Source organism: Barbus barbus, assembly GCF_936440315.1.
Source record: "Barbus barbus genome assembly, chromosome: 47".
Lineage (NCBI taxonomy): Eukaryota > Metazoa > Chordata > Actinopteri > Cypriniformes > Cyprinidae > Barbus > Barbus barbus.
This window is the reverse complement of record NC_136725.1, coordinates 1023839-1039950: the sequence shown is the minus strand read 5'-3', so window position 1 is coordinate 1039950 and position 16112 is coordinate 1023839. Positions and strand designations below refer to the sequence as shown.

The window sequence follows — 16112 nt, the reverse complement described above, 5'->3', positions numbered from 1 at the left end:
TTCATATTTGTTTATTATTAAATTATAATTTAATTAAAATTGTAACTGTATAAATGTATTATTTAAATTTTTATATTGTTGCAATTTCTAACAATAATAGTATGTAGTTCGGTATTTTATTATATTTTCAGTTATTTGTTTTATTTGTAGTTTTATTGTATTTAAGTCGAGGTCTTCACTGGGGATATGTCCCCGGGGCTCTTCCAGGTGTCTGGCCTCCGCCGACGATCAGGGAGACATCATCTGATTCGGACACGGACTGAGAAACAGAATAGAAACAGACAAATATTAGCGTAGATGCCATTCTTCTTATGATGTAACAAGTACATCATGTGTTATGAGGAGTGTTCCCGGTTCCGGTTGATCTAATTAATGCAGCCTAACAATCCTTTAACGTATTTGAATAATAGAAGTGTATTAGTGTGTTATGTGTAAGCCAGGTTAAAGAGATGGGTCTTTAATCTAGATTTAAACTGACAGAGTGTGTCTGTCTCCCGAACAGTGTTAGGTAGATTGTTCCAGAGTTTGGGTGCTAAATAGGAAAAGGATCTGCCGCCGGCAGTCGATTTTGATATTCTAGGTATTATCAAACGGCCAGAGTTTTGAGAACACAGGATCTATGATTGAAGGACTATAATGTGATAAGAGCTCACTCAAATACTGAAGAGCTAAGCCATTCAGGGCTTTATAAGTAATTAACAAGATTTTAAAATCTATACGATGTTTGTTAGGAAGCCAGTGCAGTGTTGACAGAACCGGGCTAATATGGCCATACTTCCTGGACTCTAGCTGCTGCATTTCAGACCAACTGTAGTTTGTTGATCAAGCGTGCAGAACAACAACCCAATAAAGCATTACAATAGTCTAACCTTGAGGTCATAAACGCATGAATTAGCATTTCTGCATTTGACATTGAGAGCATAGGTCGCAATTTAGATATGTTTTTGAGATGGAAAAACACAGTTTTACAGATGCTAGAAATGTGGCTTTCAAATGAAACATTGCTATCAAACAGTACACCTAGGTTCCTAACTGATGAAGAAGAATTGATAGAGGAGCTGTCAAGTGTTAGATAGTGTTCTAGGTTATTACATGTGGGGTTTTTAGGTCCGATAATTAACACCTCTGTTTTTTCAGAATTTAGCAGTAAGAAGTTACTCGTCATCCAGTTTTTTATATCGACTATGCATTCCATTAGTTTCTCAATTTGGTGTGTTTCACCGGGCCGCGAAACAATATAGAGCTGAGTATCATCAGCATAACAGTGAAAGCTAACACCATGTCTCCTGATAATAACTCCCAAGGGTAACATGTAAAGCGTGAAAAGTAATGGCCCTAGTACTGAGCCTTGAGGTACTCCATACTGCACTTGTGATCGATATGATACCTCTTCATTCACTGCTACGAACTGATGGCGTTCAGATAAGTACGATTTGAACCATGCTAAGGCACTTCCACTAATGCCAACAAAGTGTTCTAGTCTATTTAAAAGAATGTTGTGGTCGATAGTGTTGAACGCAGCACTAAGATCCAGTAGAACTAATAAAGAGATACAACCACGATCAGATGATAGAAGCAGGTCATTTGTAACTCTAATGAGAGCAGTCTCAGTACTATGATACGGTCTAAGTCCTGACTGGAATTCCTCACAAATACAATTTTTCTCTAAGAATGAATATAACTGCGAGGATACTAAACTCTTTTAGTTAGATGGAATAGGGTCTAACATACATGTTGTTGGTTTAGATGATTTAACAAGTTTATGCAATTCTTCCTCTCCTATAGTAGAGAATGAGTGGAATTGTTCCTCAGGGGATCTATAGTGCACTGCCTGATGCGATACTGTAGCTGACGGCTGCATGGTTACAATTTTATCTCTGATAGAATCGATCTTGGAAGTAAAGTAGTTTATAAAGTCATTACTGCTGTGCTCTTGGGAAATGCCAACACCTGTAAGTGTATAATACCGGGGGTTATGTTTGTTTTCTTCTATCATATATGTATGTATATATATATATATATATATATATCTCATTATTATATTATTTATATATTATATATATTATTACTTTAATTTATTTTCCTTAGCGTTTATCTTCATGTATTGTATATTTGCCATGTTCATGGTAAATAAGTAAATAATAAATAAATAAAGGGATCAGTGTGTAATCCACTGATCTATAATAGAGAATATTATATTTATATATAGAGAATATTATTATATTAAATTTCAGTCTAGAAGCTCTTCTGCGACACGACTATATTAAAATATATTTTGAAACCCTTTCTAAAATGAGATCACAAAGCTTTTCAAATTTACTGCCCTAATATCATATAGCACCTTTTGGCATGGTATTTTATTTTATTATTGATTTGTTTTCTTCCATATTTATGTTTATGTTGTTGTTGCTGTGTCTCACAGGCTTTAACTGTATGACATTATGTGATACGCCTACTTCCGGTGAGCAGCTTCCGGCGCGTGATAATTATCATTGGTAAGTCAAGTTTGACTTCTTTCTATCTAAAATGACTAAAATAATAACAAAAGTAATCTATCAGAAGATCTATCACAGAGAATAAGGACAGTTATCATCGGAGCTGGTCAGAGATACGCCTCACATTAGCCAGCGCTAACACGATGCTGTCTAGATAGTGCTCTTACTAGGGTCCGAGAGTGTAGTGATGATCAGTGTGTGTTAATGTTCCCGGTGTGTGTGTCTCTCTGTGTGTTAGTCAGTCATGCTGCTGTCCGGTGTGGCTCGAGCGGTCAGACAGCACTGCCGCAGGACTCCTGTCCTCACGCTCTTCACCAAGGTAACACACACACACACACACACACACACACAGAGAATCATCTACCAGAGCTCTTCCTCGAGCAGCACTGAGGGAACGGCTGATAAACAGTCTCTGTAGCTGTTAACATGCAGTGAAGTGAAGCAAGGAGTGCAGTGTGTAGCATCACTGCTGAAGAAGAGCTGAGGTGTGTTTGTGTTCCAGGAGCCGTGTCCCCTGTGTGATGAAGCCAAAGCAGCGCTGGAGCCCTACAGACACAGAGTAAGAGCCGCTCACACTGATCAGCTCTCTCTCTCTCTCTGTGTGTGTGTGTGTCAGTCAGTCTGAGCCGCAGGTTTGATCAGGTGTGTGTGTGTGTGTCAGTTTGAACTGCAGGAGGTGGACATCTCTCGGCCGGAGAACAGAGTCTGGTTGGACAGGTACGGTCAGCACATCCCTGTGTTTCACCTGAACGGACAGTTTCTGATGCAGCACCGAGTGAACGCAGCGCTCCTGGAGAAGCGTCTGGAGGAAGCTCAGTAACGTCTGGAGAAGCCTCTCTTCCTTCAACTGCACCTGATCCTGCTCTCTCTGCCTCATCTCATGCCGAAGCATCCAAGCTCTCACAATCCTTTGCACTCGTTCCAGTTCACAGAAAATGAATCGGCATTGAGCTCAACCCATTTCATTATGCAATGCAAGACAAAATAATACATGTTGGAGATGAAGGCAGATGTCTTCTTCAGTTTTGTAGTGAATGAATCATGTTTAACTGTGATGTAAACCACTGACGGTCGTTACCTGTATTGAATTAATAGAAAGATTTATAATATAAATTCGTATTTCTAGAATTAATTTGTGTTGAGACTGCAGTGCATTTTCCACATCAATAAGCAAATGATCACTACGGAAGTATTTGTCTCTGAATGAGGAACAAAACCGTTTTTGCTATACGATATTATGGTGTTAATGTAGTCGGCCACATAACTGATGTGTTAAGATACGGCAGCCATCACCACTCCAGATTAATGCATATACATCACTTTGTGTGACGTTGGTTCAACTTTGCTTTTTGAACTGGAACCAAATGGCTCCAAAAAATGAAACATTTAACCACTTTTCCCTTCATAGACAATTAGTGCTATTATTTTCACTGATGTGCAGCCTGCACATGTTAACATCTCAAGTGTGTTTTAGGGTTTCATGACCCTTTAAATGTGAAGAGCTAAACATCAGATGCACATTACTGAACGAAGCTCATCCAACACTTTCCTCGTTCAAGCAGGAGTTGTGCTTTCATGAGCAGAAATAAGAGGCCTGTTCTAAACCTCTCCTAATGTTCACTAATCAGACGTGCACATTAAAATACATTCAACACTTTATTTGATCATTTGAAGTATAAAGGCTGCAGCAAAATGAAGCATGCATGGCAATTCTTAAAATAAAGGTTAAAAATCAAATGTGTATGCATAAGGCTAGTGTTTGTTAGATAGTACAGACAAAAGCAGTACAAAACATTTCAGCTCTGGCGATCTGATCTGTAAAAAACATACAGTACTGAATATCTTGAGGTTTAATGGCTTCCACGCCGTTAGCGGCAGTGATTCCATCGATACGTTTTAGACCCCATCTCTTCTGCAGGAACAGACTTGTCGCAGCTCTGTGTGCTACATGTTCCTGAGCTCCGAGGACGAGCGAGGTCGGTCTGCAGAAGAGATGCATCCGGCCCGTCATCATGTAGTGAATTACTTCTGAACAGCTGCTTTAAATACAACACACTTCAATATTCAAACTAGCATGCTACTGTCCCCATCAACCTCACTAAAAACTATGAGCCAGTATAAAAACTGTCTATAAAAAGATACCTAAAATGCAGTCTTATAAAATTAATATAAACATGATTGAAAAAAAAAAAAAAAAAAAAAAAGTTAGTCACAGAATCTGACGCGGACGAGTCTAGAAAAGAGTCCTCACAGTCACAGCTTACAAATGAAGAGAAAAACATTTGGTTCATTCAGTTCAAGATGATAAACATTTCACAAAATCTGAAACAAACTGAAGTGAAAAAAGACTTTAAAAAGCATAATTCAAAAAAAAAAAAAAAATTCACTCAGAAAATAGACCACACAGGAAGGTGGTCCTGCTGGCAGCTCTGATTGGCTGTAGTGCTGATCACATGATCGCACAACCCCTCTTAGCAGTACGAGGATCTCCCTGTGGAAACAGAGCAGAGCACTGAGCCAGCAGCGCAGAGAGAGAGAAAGAGAGAAAGAGAAAGAGAGAAAGAGAAAGAGAAAGAGAGAGAAAGAGAAAGAGAGAGAAAGAGAGAGAGACTGAGCAGATGTGCTTTGATATCAGACCTGCTGTTGAAAGAAATGCTCCTCAATGACTTCAGCTTCCTGTTCTTCCTCCTCCTCCTCCACTGCGGTCTTGAATACTGTGCTCCTCACAGCTACTTCCTGTAGGGACAGGGTCACTTCAGAGCAGAGCCAATGTTGCCCGCTACTGGCCACAGAAGACAAGCGTCTCTATAATAACTAGGGATAATAAACAGGCCTCACCTCTCCTTCTGGGCTCAGCAGGAGCACTTTAATGTCCTCGCCGCTCCCCCATGAGCTCTGGCTCTTCCAGATCAGGTCCGTCGGAGGGTTGGAGCTCACGCCCGCATCAGACGCCCAGATCTGACAAATCACAGCATTCACTCAACACAAACTACAGGTGACTGTCAGGTGACAGTGCTCTATTCATAATCAACAGTCTATGAGGAAGTGTCAGGATGTACCATGGCTTTCTGCCCAGCCTTCAGGACGTATTTGGCAGTGAATTTATATGTAGCAGAAACATCACCGATAGTTCTGGTCAGCTGAAATCCGGCCATGGGCTGATCCTGAAAAATTCAGAAAATGGAGTTTCCTTCAATTAATTGCTACAACAACAGAATGATAGATGGAATACAAACAGGGAAGAAAAAAAAAAAAAAAAAAAAAAAACCCTCCCCAGCTGTCAATCAACACGCAAGTGATCAAGCGCAGTGATTGGTTGCAGTTTACAGCATCTGAACCGAAACAGTGACTAATATTTAAGTGCACAACAAGTTTTGCTGCTTGCCAAATCCACTGTATTAAATCAGCTAAAGCACCCATTCTTGAACACTAGGTCAGAAGCAGCCTGCTCAAGATCACCAGTGAATTGTTTTTACTCACCCATCTTAAAATGTTCTTTGGCGTTTCAGGGACAGCTTTACATTGGTTTAGATCTGTGCGTGTAGCCAGGTTATTTCCATGGGTGGTAACAAGTTTGAGGTGGGCACTGTTCAAACTGGTGTCCCCCAAGGTTCAATTGTAGGTCCTTTACATCGTAGTATCCATTCATTTCCCCTTGCAAAGGTTTTGAGGTCACACTGCCTTAATTAGATTTTTTTTTTTTGCACAGCACAGTGCTTAAAGGCACAATATGTAAGATTTTTGGTAATACAATATTCAAAAACTACGTGCACAGTATGATACATTTCATTCAGTTGTGTACTTACGTTATCCCAAAAGTTCCCAAGGATTTGTAAATTTAGAGAAATTCCAGTTTTAAATGTCTCATCCCTGGTCATTGTCGCCTAGGATACATTATATCCATATTCCTATGGAATATATTGTTTTGAAAATGTGACCTCTAGTGGCGAAAACACACATATTGTGCCTTTAAGAACATGTGGGATTTATCAACAATGCTTACTGACTAGTGAGTGTAAGAACCGCGTGCGCATGTTTGATAAATACAGATTTTTTTTGTACTTAAATTTTATTCGTAGGACAAAATATAGAGCTTTCTGTACGCAGTGCTGGTAAATGCACGCTCTGAGTGCTGTGATGAGTTTTGGGTGTCTGTGGTCAGACGGACGCACCTGCTCAGAGCTGTTGTGCAAGCGGATGAACTTCCCGTCCACATCCAGCTCATCGATGCAGACGTTTCCAGTGGCAGAGGCGGAGTGAGCGATGCTGACACTGCTGCTGGCCTCGGACTCCTCCACATCCACACGCTTCCTCTTCCCTCGCGTGGTGCGCACGCTGCGGCTGGAGGAGGCCCGGGACACCGTCACACGAGCCGAGGGGCTGGGAGACAGCTTCAGCCTGAGACAGGAGCAGCGTTACACTACTGGTCCCCAAACACACCGTACACCACACACAGAGCCAGCCTCACCTCTCCTCCTCTCCCTCCAGCAGCTTGCGGTAGGCGTTGATCTCCATGTCCAGCGCCAGCTTCACGTCCAGCAGCTGCTCGTACTCGTCCAGCTGCTGCTGCATCTTAGCTCTGATCTCTGCGATCTCTCGCTCCTTCTCCGCCAGTAACCTGCGGCTCAGGTCCTTCTCACGGCTCAGAGCCGCTTCCAGCTCACCGATCCGATCCTGCCACGCACGCGCCTGAGGAACGAACAACGCCGCAATCAAATACAACTCAACTATTACTGGACTTAACTACTTCAAGGGAAACTCCACCCAAAAATAAAGTTCGGTTTCAGTTCCCATCATTCTTCAAAATGTCTTTGTTCAACAGAAGAAATTCAGTCACCGGTTTGACAAGTGAAACTGACAGTTTTCATTTTTTGGGTGAACTATTGCAATCATTCTTTGACCAAATCGCTCGTGCAAATTCAATGTATAAGAGATTTTCCCTGCCAAGACATGCTGTGATTTTAGGAGGGAGCAAACAAAGATAAGATCCAACAGTAAATGAGTTTGACCCTCGTAACGCCTTTGATTCAGAATATGAATAGTGCCCTGATTTTAGTCATAACTGAATATTAAAACCATATTGTATCCGATCAGCAGCTTCTCATTAACGAGTGAAAGTTACTGCATTTACCCCAAAATTTCAATTTTGATCAGTTTAATTACACATGAACCCACACACACCTTCCTGACCTGCTTTGTTTTTGAGCAATCATTAGAAATTCAGTCTAAATTTATGAAACCTGCATAATTATTTTGAACAAAACGAATATTACTCTTAATTTATATTATTAATGTGTGTGTGTGTGTGTCTGTCTGCGTGTGATTGGTTATTAGGGTGTGTGTGTCTGGTTATTAATGTGTGTGTGTGTCTGGGAAAAAGGCTAAATATATTTATGACATCAATAATTTCATACAAAAAGTATTGACACCTAATGAAACAAAACAAAAACAAAACAAAAAAACCACAGAATTTACATTTTCTGCAGACCTACACAGCCGAGGTGAGCGCAGTCGCAGATTCACACGTCTCTGCTGAGTGTGTGAAGAGTTTTTTACATTACACTTAAAACTTAGTCAAATAAATGTTAACTGAAAATTAAAAATAAACTTATTTCAGCTAGTTGCTAAGGCAACATTTGTTTAAATTTAGTTTAGTAAAATAAATTAAACCAATAAAAAAAACTATGGACATTAATCAGGCTAAACACACAAATTTACTAAAACTTTAAAATAAAGTGAAAATGTAAAAAAGTGTGGTTTATTCTCAAGCACTGCAGATCTGTTAAAGCTCTATACGGACAGGACTGGTTCACATGGAGAGCTGGGGTCAATCCTCATTACTACAGCTTCTCAGTGATGTTAGTCCTGTCTCAGGGATCATCACAGTCAATGTCAGGTAATCCTGTGCGCACGGACCAGTTCTAAATACACAAACATTCTGTCACTTGCTGTTTAGAAGCAGTTTTCTGTGGTTTTTCAGGTATGGAGGAGCTTGAAGCAGCATGCTGTTGTGTTCTAGGCAGTAGGACAAGCCTCAAGTGTTTTATGCATGACAACTAATACCATTCAGATCAAAAAAGTTCAAAAGCACTCCGAGGCACAAGACCTGCTAGCTTTAGGCAAGTGCTATTAGCAACAGAATCCTAATCAGAATTTAATAAATCGTTCAATGTGGCACATGCACGACAGGGAGATGATGGCGGCGCCCGTCCCACTTCTGGTAGTTTTACTGAAGTGAACTGCGCAGTAGTATTATAGACACCCTGTGGTAAAAGTACATTTCTCCATCTTGTGTTGTACAGTCAGATCACTGCAGAGCGACTGCTTTCAGAAGATCTGTACTGCGGTCATTTCATTCAAACCTAGAGGCTTCATGTTACCACACAGCTCATGAACAACCTCTGGACATAATGAACTGCATGTAAGCTGTGAAACTGAGCAGGATTTAATTGATTCAAAGTCAAACACTAACACTTCAGAAATCTTGTTCAGAGCTGCTCAAGGCAACACCGAGGAGGAACTGGTCAGTGTGTGAAAGCGGGTCAGAGGTCGCGCAGGAAAGCAGGTCGGTGGTGTAGAGACTCACCTCTTTGTGCAGGCTGGTGAGCTGAGCGGCCAGACTCTCGACTCTCAGAGAGGACTCACGCAGCTCCTCACGGGCCATACTCGCTGAAGAGCTGTTCATCTCCGAGGACAGACGCACGTTCTCCAGCTGAAACACACGCAGACGTCTCAGAGGAACACAAAGAGGAAGTGAAGCAGCTCTGAGAGGAAGGAAACTCTTCACACACACAGCAGAGACGTGTGAATCTGCGACTGCGCTCACCTTGGCTGTGTAGGTCTGCTCCATCTCGTCCTTGTAGAGCCGGACCTGCTCGTCATGCTGCTGTCTTATATCAGCCAGCGCCGCCGCCAGCTTGAACTCAAACTCCATCTGATGGCCCGAGTCCACCTCCACTAGACGTGTGTCCAGCCTGCGCCGCGTGTCCTTGATCTCCTGCCAGCAACACGCAGACATACACACCCACACACACACATTAATAACCAGACACACACACAACCAGACACACACACACACACAACCAGACACACACACACACATTAATAACCAGACACACAAATAACCAGACACACACACACACACACTAATAACCAGACACACACACACACACACACACACACAACCAGACACACACACACACACACACACATTAATAACCAGACACACAAATAACCAGACACACACACACACACACACTAATAACCAGACACACACACACACACACACTAATAACCAGACCTACACCATGCTGCTTCATACGCCTGTGATTGGCTACAATCCTCAACGCTGCAAAAGCATGTAAATAAACGTATGGTTTTATCATTCGAAACCAGAGCGTGCGCCAAACACACAGGAGTGTTTAAGAGCAGTTGACTACCAGTTCAGTTCTGTACCCACTTGTACTATAAATAAATATTAGGGGGAAAGATTTTTATAGGGAAATCAGTATTAATTGGTATCAGCGATACTGGCCTTCAGTCATAAAAATAAAGATGCCATTAAACAAATATTAAAAATATACGATCTTTTTGCAATTATTGCAATATGAAAATCTTAACTTCAATGTTAGGTAGGATTAATCGAGATTAATTTTAGAAAAATGTGCGATTAATTAGTGCTCTCAATCGATTTAAAAAAAAAAATCAACAAATATGAAATAAAATATAAAAAATTCTTAAATATACAAGTGTGTGTGCGCGCATGTGTGTATTTATATAAACAAATACACAGTACACACACACACACACACACCGGCCTATATTATGCAAACAAACTTATTTTGGATGCGATTAATCACTTATATGAGATCAAATAATGCAGTGTAGCATCCTAACTGGTTAATGTTCACTGATGTGTGGAATCCTACTATGGCAGTGCAGCATGTGTCAGGAGTCTGAATGTTTCACACACAGTTAGTTTGGTGCAGCAGATCAGGACTGACCTCCTCAAACATGTTCTTCCTGAAGTCCAGCTCCTCCACGAGGCTCTGGCAGCGGTTCTCCAGATCCACGCGCAGCAGAGTCTCGTCTGACAGCTGCTTCTTCGCCGAGCTCAGTCCTCCCTCCAGCTGAAACATAAACACACCATCAGACCGGCTCTCACATCTCATCTCCAGCAGAAGTCAAACTACAGACTCCGTTCACATCTGTGCTGGAGTCTCTTGAGGCCAGACCACCCAAAGACTTGTTCACTTCTCCATCAGGAGATTATATATGCCTGCTTATACAGTACACTTACATAGTCACATTTACCATGTGTCCCTGGAGCACAAAAGCAGTCATCAGTAACAGGTATATTTGTAGCAATAGCCAACAATACATTGTATGGATCACAATTATACATTTCTCTTTTATGACAAAAATCATTAGGATATTAATATGTTACATGAAGATATTTTGTAAATTTCCTACCGTAAATATATTAATACTTCATTTTTGATTAGTAATATGCATTGCTAAGAACTTCATTTGAACAACTTTAAAGGAGATTTTCTCAATATTTAGATATTTTTGCTCCCTCAGATTCCAGATTTTCAAATAGTTGTATCTCAGACAAATATTGTCCTATCCTAACAAACCATGCATCAATGGAAAGATTATTTATTCAGCTTTTAGATGTATAGATCTCAATTTTAAAAAAACTGACCCTTATGACTGGTTTTATGATCCAGGGTTATGTACAGCAAAGCAGCTTGATTGTTTGTCACCACAATCCTAACATCTAGCTCTAAACAGCAAATTTAGACAAACTTTCAGACACTGTCTGAGGTCTTATTAATTTACGTGAAATAAAAGAACAGACAGAAATGAAGGAGTCACTGAATCATTCATTCAAACGATTCAGTCGAAACCGCCAAATCATTCTGAAACGAGGCAAGGGAATGTCTTTATGAATGGCTCATTGAATCGTTCACTCAATATTAGTTTAAAAATGCAGATTCATTCAGAAACACTAGTGTGAAAGAGCAAAAACAGACTATATTGAGTGCAAAATTTCTCAATTGTTAACTTCTAGAACTAGTGTGTAATATCAGTATTGCATTTGTAATCGTGCTGATATTTGAGAATAACAGCACTCTTGCTCAAAGTGACAGCTTCACTGTATCATACTGCACAAATTTAAGAGCCAAACTCACACAGGAGCAGTTTTGCCCCGTGTATTGATTTTTGCATGAAAACATGAGCTCTCAAGGCTTGGTTTTCTTTGGATTTTGCAAATGAAGTGACATACTCAATGCTGCACATCATTAAAACAACTGCGATCATATAGCTGCTCTAGATAGAAATCTTCTCAAACTCTGATCACCTTTCATCACATCTGATCATTTCAGTACAACATCCCCTTGTGTTAAGCCGGAGCAGGCCTAAATGTAAGGACTGCCAGCAACATGAGTGTTTTTGATGATTATGTTGCACAGTAAACGAATCTCAGTGGTGTAAGTCTCATCAGGCCCAGAGACACCAGCTGCGTTTTCATCAGTCAGAATAAATCCCATCTGATTTCACACTCGGAAGGATTGTTTACATGAACACAATGCTTTTCGTTTACATGTGCACTGCACTAGTGGCCAATGTTCAGTGTGTATTCCAGAAACCAGGTTCTGAGACACACCCGGATTAGTTTACAGATTACACATCAACTTTCAGAGTAAGTAATCATAGCAACTTATGCTCTGAATACAAGACGCTCCAGAGCAGGTTATATTTCAGGATCAGTTTACTTCACAAGGGTCAGCGCATGTGTGATTGATGAGGCTACAATCATATCTATCCATCTATCGATCAATGTATATCTCACAAAAGAGCTTTTTTTTCTTTAACACGAGGACTTCTAATTACCCATCTCACCTCATCGCAAATGTATAAAAACATATCTTGGCAGTTTTTAGCTCAATTAATCCTTTAATTAATATATGGACTGGAAATCCATTAGGGTCTCCCCGCGCAGGTTCGTATCCTGCCGACTACGCTGTTAGCCTGCATGCTGAGGAGAAATGGCACTGATCTTTTATATAGGGCAGTCGTGGCCTAATGGATAGAGAGTTGGACTTGTAACCTGAAGGTCGTGGGTTTGAGTCTCAAGCAAGGCACCGGACCCCCAACTGCTCCCCGGGCGCCGCAGCAATGGCTGCCCACTGCTCCGGGTGTGTGTTCACTACTGAGTGTACACTTGGATGGGTTAAATGCAGAGCACAAATACTGAGTACGGGTCACCATACTTGGCCACACACCACTTCCCTTTCCCTTAATATACATTTAGCTTAAAAACAATGCAATACTTGTGCAGTAAGAAAAACTGATTGAAGATTCAACTATAAGATAAAAAAGGCGTTAGATGGTAATATTCACCAAGAGTGTAACTCCCTATAAAAAACAAAAACCATGATTGTAGCATGTTTCCGCTTCTGTGGTGTATTCAGTGCTCTTCAGTTTGTTTGGGTGCTTGTGAAGGTGTACCTCCTGGAGCTGGAGCTGCAGGTCTGTGATGCTGGTCTCCAGAGCCTTCCTCTCAGACACAGCCGTGTTCAGAGCCGCTTCTCTAGAGTTCAGCAGGGCTTCAGCTTCTCTCAGCCGGGCCTGAGCACTCGCCAGCTCCGCGTCCGTCTTCTCACACCTGTCTCACACACACACACACACGATCAGAGCTACTGTGCGCACACTACTGGCTGTGCCAAATCAATCAATCAATACTTCAGCATTCTCAGCTACTGTACTTCTTTTGTTTGTTCATGTGTGTTTTTGCTTGTAGAAGATGTGGATGAAGACGCAGCAGATTTCACTGAATCATGACGTAAATCTTACTGTGTATCATATCATGAGACGATACACATCCTGTCTTGTGCTTAAGTCTTGAGAACATAGCCCAACATGAGCGTTAATGTTACAGTAAGAAGTTATTAAAATAATTAAATGAAAACCCTAGTAATCAGTTCACTCATCTGTGTCCCTGCAGCACAAAAGCAGTCATGAGTAGCACAGGTATATCTGTAGCAATAACCAACAATACATTGTATGGATCAAAATTATACATTTCTCTTTTATGACAAAAATCATTAGGATATTAAGATCATGTTCCATCAAGATATTTAGTAAATTTCCTACCGTAAATATATTAAAACTTAATTTTTGATTAGTAATATGCATTGCTAAGAACTTCATTTGAACAACTTTAAAGGTGATTTTCTCAATATTTAGATTTTTTTGCTCCCTCAGATTCCAGATTTTCAAATAGTTGTATCTCAGCCAAATATTGTCCTATCATAACAAACCATACATCAATGGAAAGATTATTTATTCAGCTTTCAGGTTATGCATAAAAACATCAGGTTTTGCGGTCCACAGTCATATACGATAAGTGCAGATCAAACCTGGTTTCCAAGAGAAATTGTTTGGAAAAGGTCACTGTGAACAGAGGTTTCTTTTAGGATCATTTCTGTATATTTAGGATTTTAGATGTGGGATTATTATTTTTCATTTTATGAACGCATGCTATGCTATAAACGCTAAGAATAAGCGGTGGGTTTATGAAGGCAAGTAAAGGACTGAATCCTCCCTGAAACGAAGCGGATTCTAGAAGTGTGTCAGGAGCTGTGTTCATGGGCCGAGTTCAGCTCAAGAGGACTCAAGCGGCAGTGAGAGAGCGAAACACCACACGACTGACTGGGATCAAGCAGCTCTTTCTCTGGAAGAGAGCTCAGAGTCTGAGGAATGTCTCGCACACAGCCCAGTTTCTCCTCGACAGTCTGATCGAACTCAGCTAACACTACAAACATGTGCTAGATCATCTGAAACAAAGAGCTGCTTCAGACGGAGACTCTACAGCAGCTGAGGAGCATTCACCTGCTCCAGCTGCTCCACGCCAATGAACCACTGCTCCTGTCAATCAACCCAACACGAGCCAGGGAAGAAGAGTGAGGACGGCAGAGTTCATCTGGACTATACAGACAATACTGCACTAGAGAGAGCTAGAAGTGCTCCATAAGATGAGCACATGACAAGCATGTGACTGGCTTCACTGTCACCAATGGAGCTACCATCAACTCAGGCTTCTGATGCCTTTGAGAAACAGCCTTGGTCTGGAGTCAGTGGACACGACCTGCCTGCTACAACCTTAATATTTATAAAGGGGTCATGACAGGAGAAATTAAATTTGCCTTGATCTTTTGGCATATAAGAGGTCTTTGTACCATTACCATCCTGTAAATTTCATATCTTAAAACCTCCTCCTCATTATAAACAAAGCGTTTATTTAATCAAGCTCCAGAAACGACTCGTCTGGATCCGAGGTGCAAGATGACAGACATTTGCATAAACTCGCCTCCAGAGCAGGATATCAACGAATAGCCTGCGTCCCAATGTGTACACTATCCATCCTAAATTCTGTGTGATTAGTAACTTCCAATACTATTTAGGGCAGATAGGTTGGCTAGTATGCACACTGGGACGCAGGGAGAGTCTTCAGCGTAGGCCCCGCCCCCTGGTGACATCACAATCAGCATCAGGAGTCACAGCTGCAGCACACAGCTTCAGTACAACGCTTCCTCTGGAAATGACCGGTTTATTTTGATCATGTTGTCAGAACACTTATGCTATAGTGTGGGCCTTGAGCGTGTGCCCTATGTAGTGACCTTAGCCAATCATAACAGCGGCTGATTACTGACACGCCCCTTAAAAACAGCTGGTTTTAGACAGAGGGTCAGAATGAGGGCTGAAAATAATCTTTTACAGATTTGTTTTTTGTGTTTTTTTTATGTGCTAAAAACTTTTATTATAAGTAAACCTTAAGGAACATTAAAATAACAAAATGAGCCCTTCATGACCCCTTGAACTACTTTAGTTTTGCACCATTTATGTGAATGTTAGAAGCAAACTCTTCAGAGAGAGACAGAGATGAAGAGTCTCACGTGTGCTGCAGCTGCTCGTGCTCGCTCTTCATCTTGCTCAGCTCGAGCTGCAGGCGTGCGCGCTCCCGCGCCGTCTCGTCCAGCGTCGTGCGCGCGTCCGCCAGCTCGGTCTCGTAGAGCGCTTTGAGGCCGGTGACCTCGCGGCTGCGCGTCTCCTCGCGCTCGCTGACCTGCAGCTGCAGCACGCTGTTCTCCGACTCCAGGCGGCGCACCGCATCGATGTAGGCGGCCAGCCGGTCGTTGAGCTGCTGCAGCTCCTGCTTCTCCTGCAGGCGGGAGATCCGCGCGGGGCTCAGAGGAGAACTGCTGCCGCGGGGCAGTGACTGCTGACCGGCCGGGGTCCGCGCCGCGCTCGCCATCTGCCGCGAGAGACACGGTTAACCACAGACATCTGATCGACTCATAATCAAACATCCGATCGACTCAATCAGCGCATTGATTAGGAGCAGGAGTAACTTACCTTCCCACTGATGAAGTATAGAAACGACGCACCGAGCGAGCAGAAAGTAACTCCAGAGCTACATCAACAGTAGCGAGAGAGAGACTGTCTGTGTGTGTGTGAGAGAGAGAGAGTGTGTTACTCTGCGAGTAAAGAGAGAGAGTGTGAGTGCAGCCGCGTGAAAGAATGAACCGACTAATATGGCCGCTCATC

General features: G+C 41.8%; 2 protein-coding genes across 2 annotated transcripts; one reads left to right on the top strand and one right to left on the bottom strand.

The window, feature by feature from the left end:
- The first annotated feature begins 2445 nt into the window (after positions 1–2445).
- On the top strand, positions 2446–4229 carry cUnh5orf63 (chromosome Un C5orf63 homolog). Its single transcript, XM_079411111.1, has 4 exons — positions 2446–2495; positions 2734–2814; positions 2998–3054; positions 3157–4229. Exons 2-4 carry the CDS (start codon positions 2740–2742, stop codon positions 3313–3315), a joined length of 291 nt encoding a protein of 96 aa, XP_079267237.1. The 5' UTR covers positions 2446–2495; positions 2734–2739; the 3' UTR covers positions 3316–4229.
- On the bottom strand, positions 4140–16112 carry LOC306866098 (lamin-B1-like). Its single transcript, XM_079411110.1, has 12 exons — positions 15921–16112; positions 15461–15819; positions 13014–13170; positions 10499–10624; positions 9322–9492; positions 9082–9207; positions 6964–7184; positions 6668–6893; positions 5555–5659; positions 5334–5453; positions 5133–5231; positions 4140–4986 (listed from the first exon to the last, which is right to left on the bottom strand). The coding sequence occupies exons 2-12, from the start codon at positions 15817–15819 to the stop codon at positions 4945–4947; spliced, it is 1752 nt and encodes a 583-aa protein (XP_079267236.1). The 5' UTR covers positions 15921–16112; the 3' UTR covers positions 4140–4944.

What these genes read in the sequence shown, in the direction of transcription:
- LOC306866098 (XM_079411110.1), bottom strand. Translation starts at nt 15,819, where the DNA reads ATGGCGAGCGCGGCGCGGACCCCGGCCGGTCAGCAGTCACTGCCCCGC. An exon ending in TGCTGAGCCCAGAAGGAGAG is followed by an intron (nt 5,232 to 5,333) that starts GTGAGGCCTGTT and finishes CTGTCCCTACAG; the next exon opens with GAAGTAGCTGTGAGGAGCAC. An exon ending in AGCATTTCTTTCAACAGCAG is followed by an intron (nt 4,987 to 5,132) that starts GTCTGATATCAA and finishes CTGTTTCCACAG; the next exon opens with GGAGATCCTCGTACTGCTAA.
- cUnh5orf63 (XM_079411111.1), top strand. Translation starts at nt 2,740, where the DNA reads ATGCTGCTGTCCGGTGTGGCTCGAGCGGTCAGACAGCACTGCCGCAGG. An exon ending in TCCTCACGCTCTTCACCAAG is followed by an intron (nt 2,815 to 2,997) that starts GTAACACACACA and finishes TTTGTGTTCCAG; the next exon opens with GAGCCGTGTCCCCTGTGTGA. An exon ending in TGGAGCCCTACAGACACAGA is followed by an intron (nt 3,055 to 3,156) that starts GTAAGAGCCGCT and finishes TGTGTGTGTCAG; the next exon opens with TTTGAACTGCAGGAGGTGGA.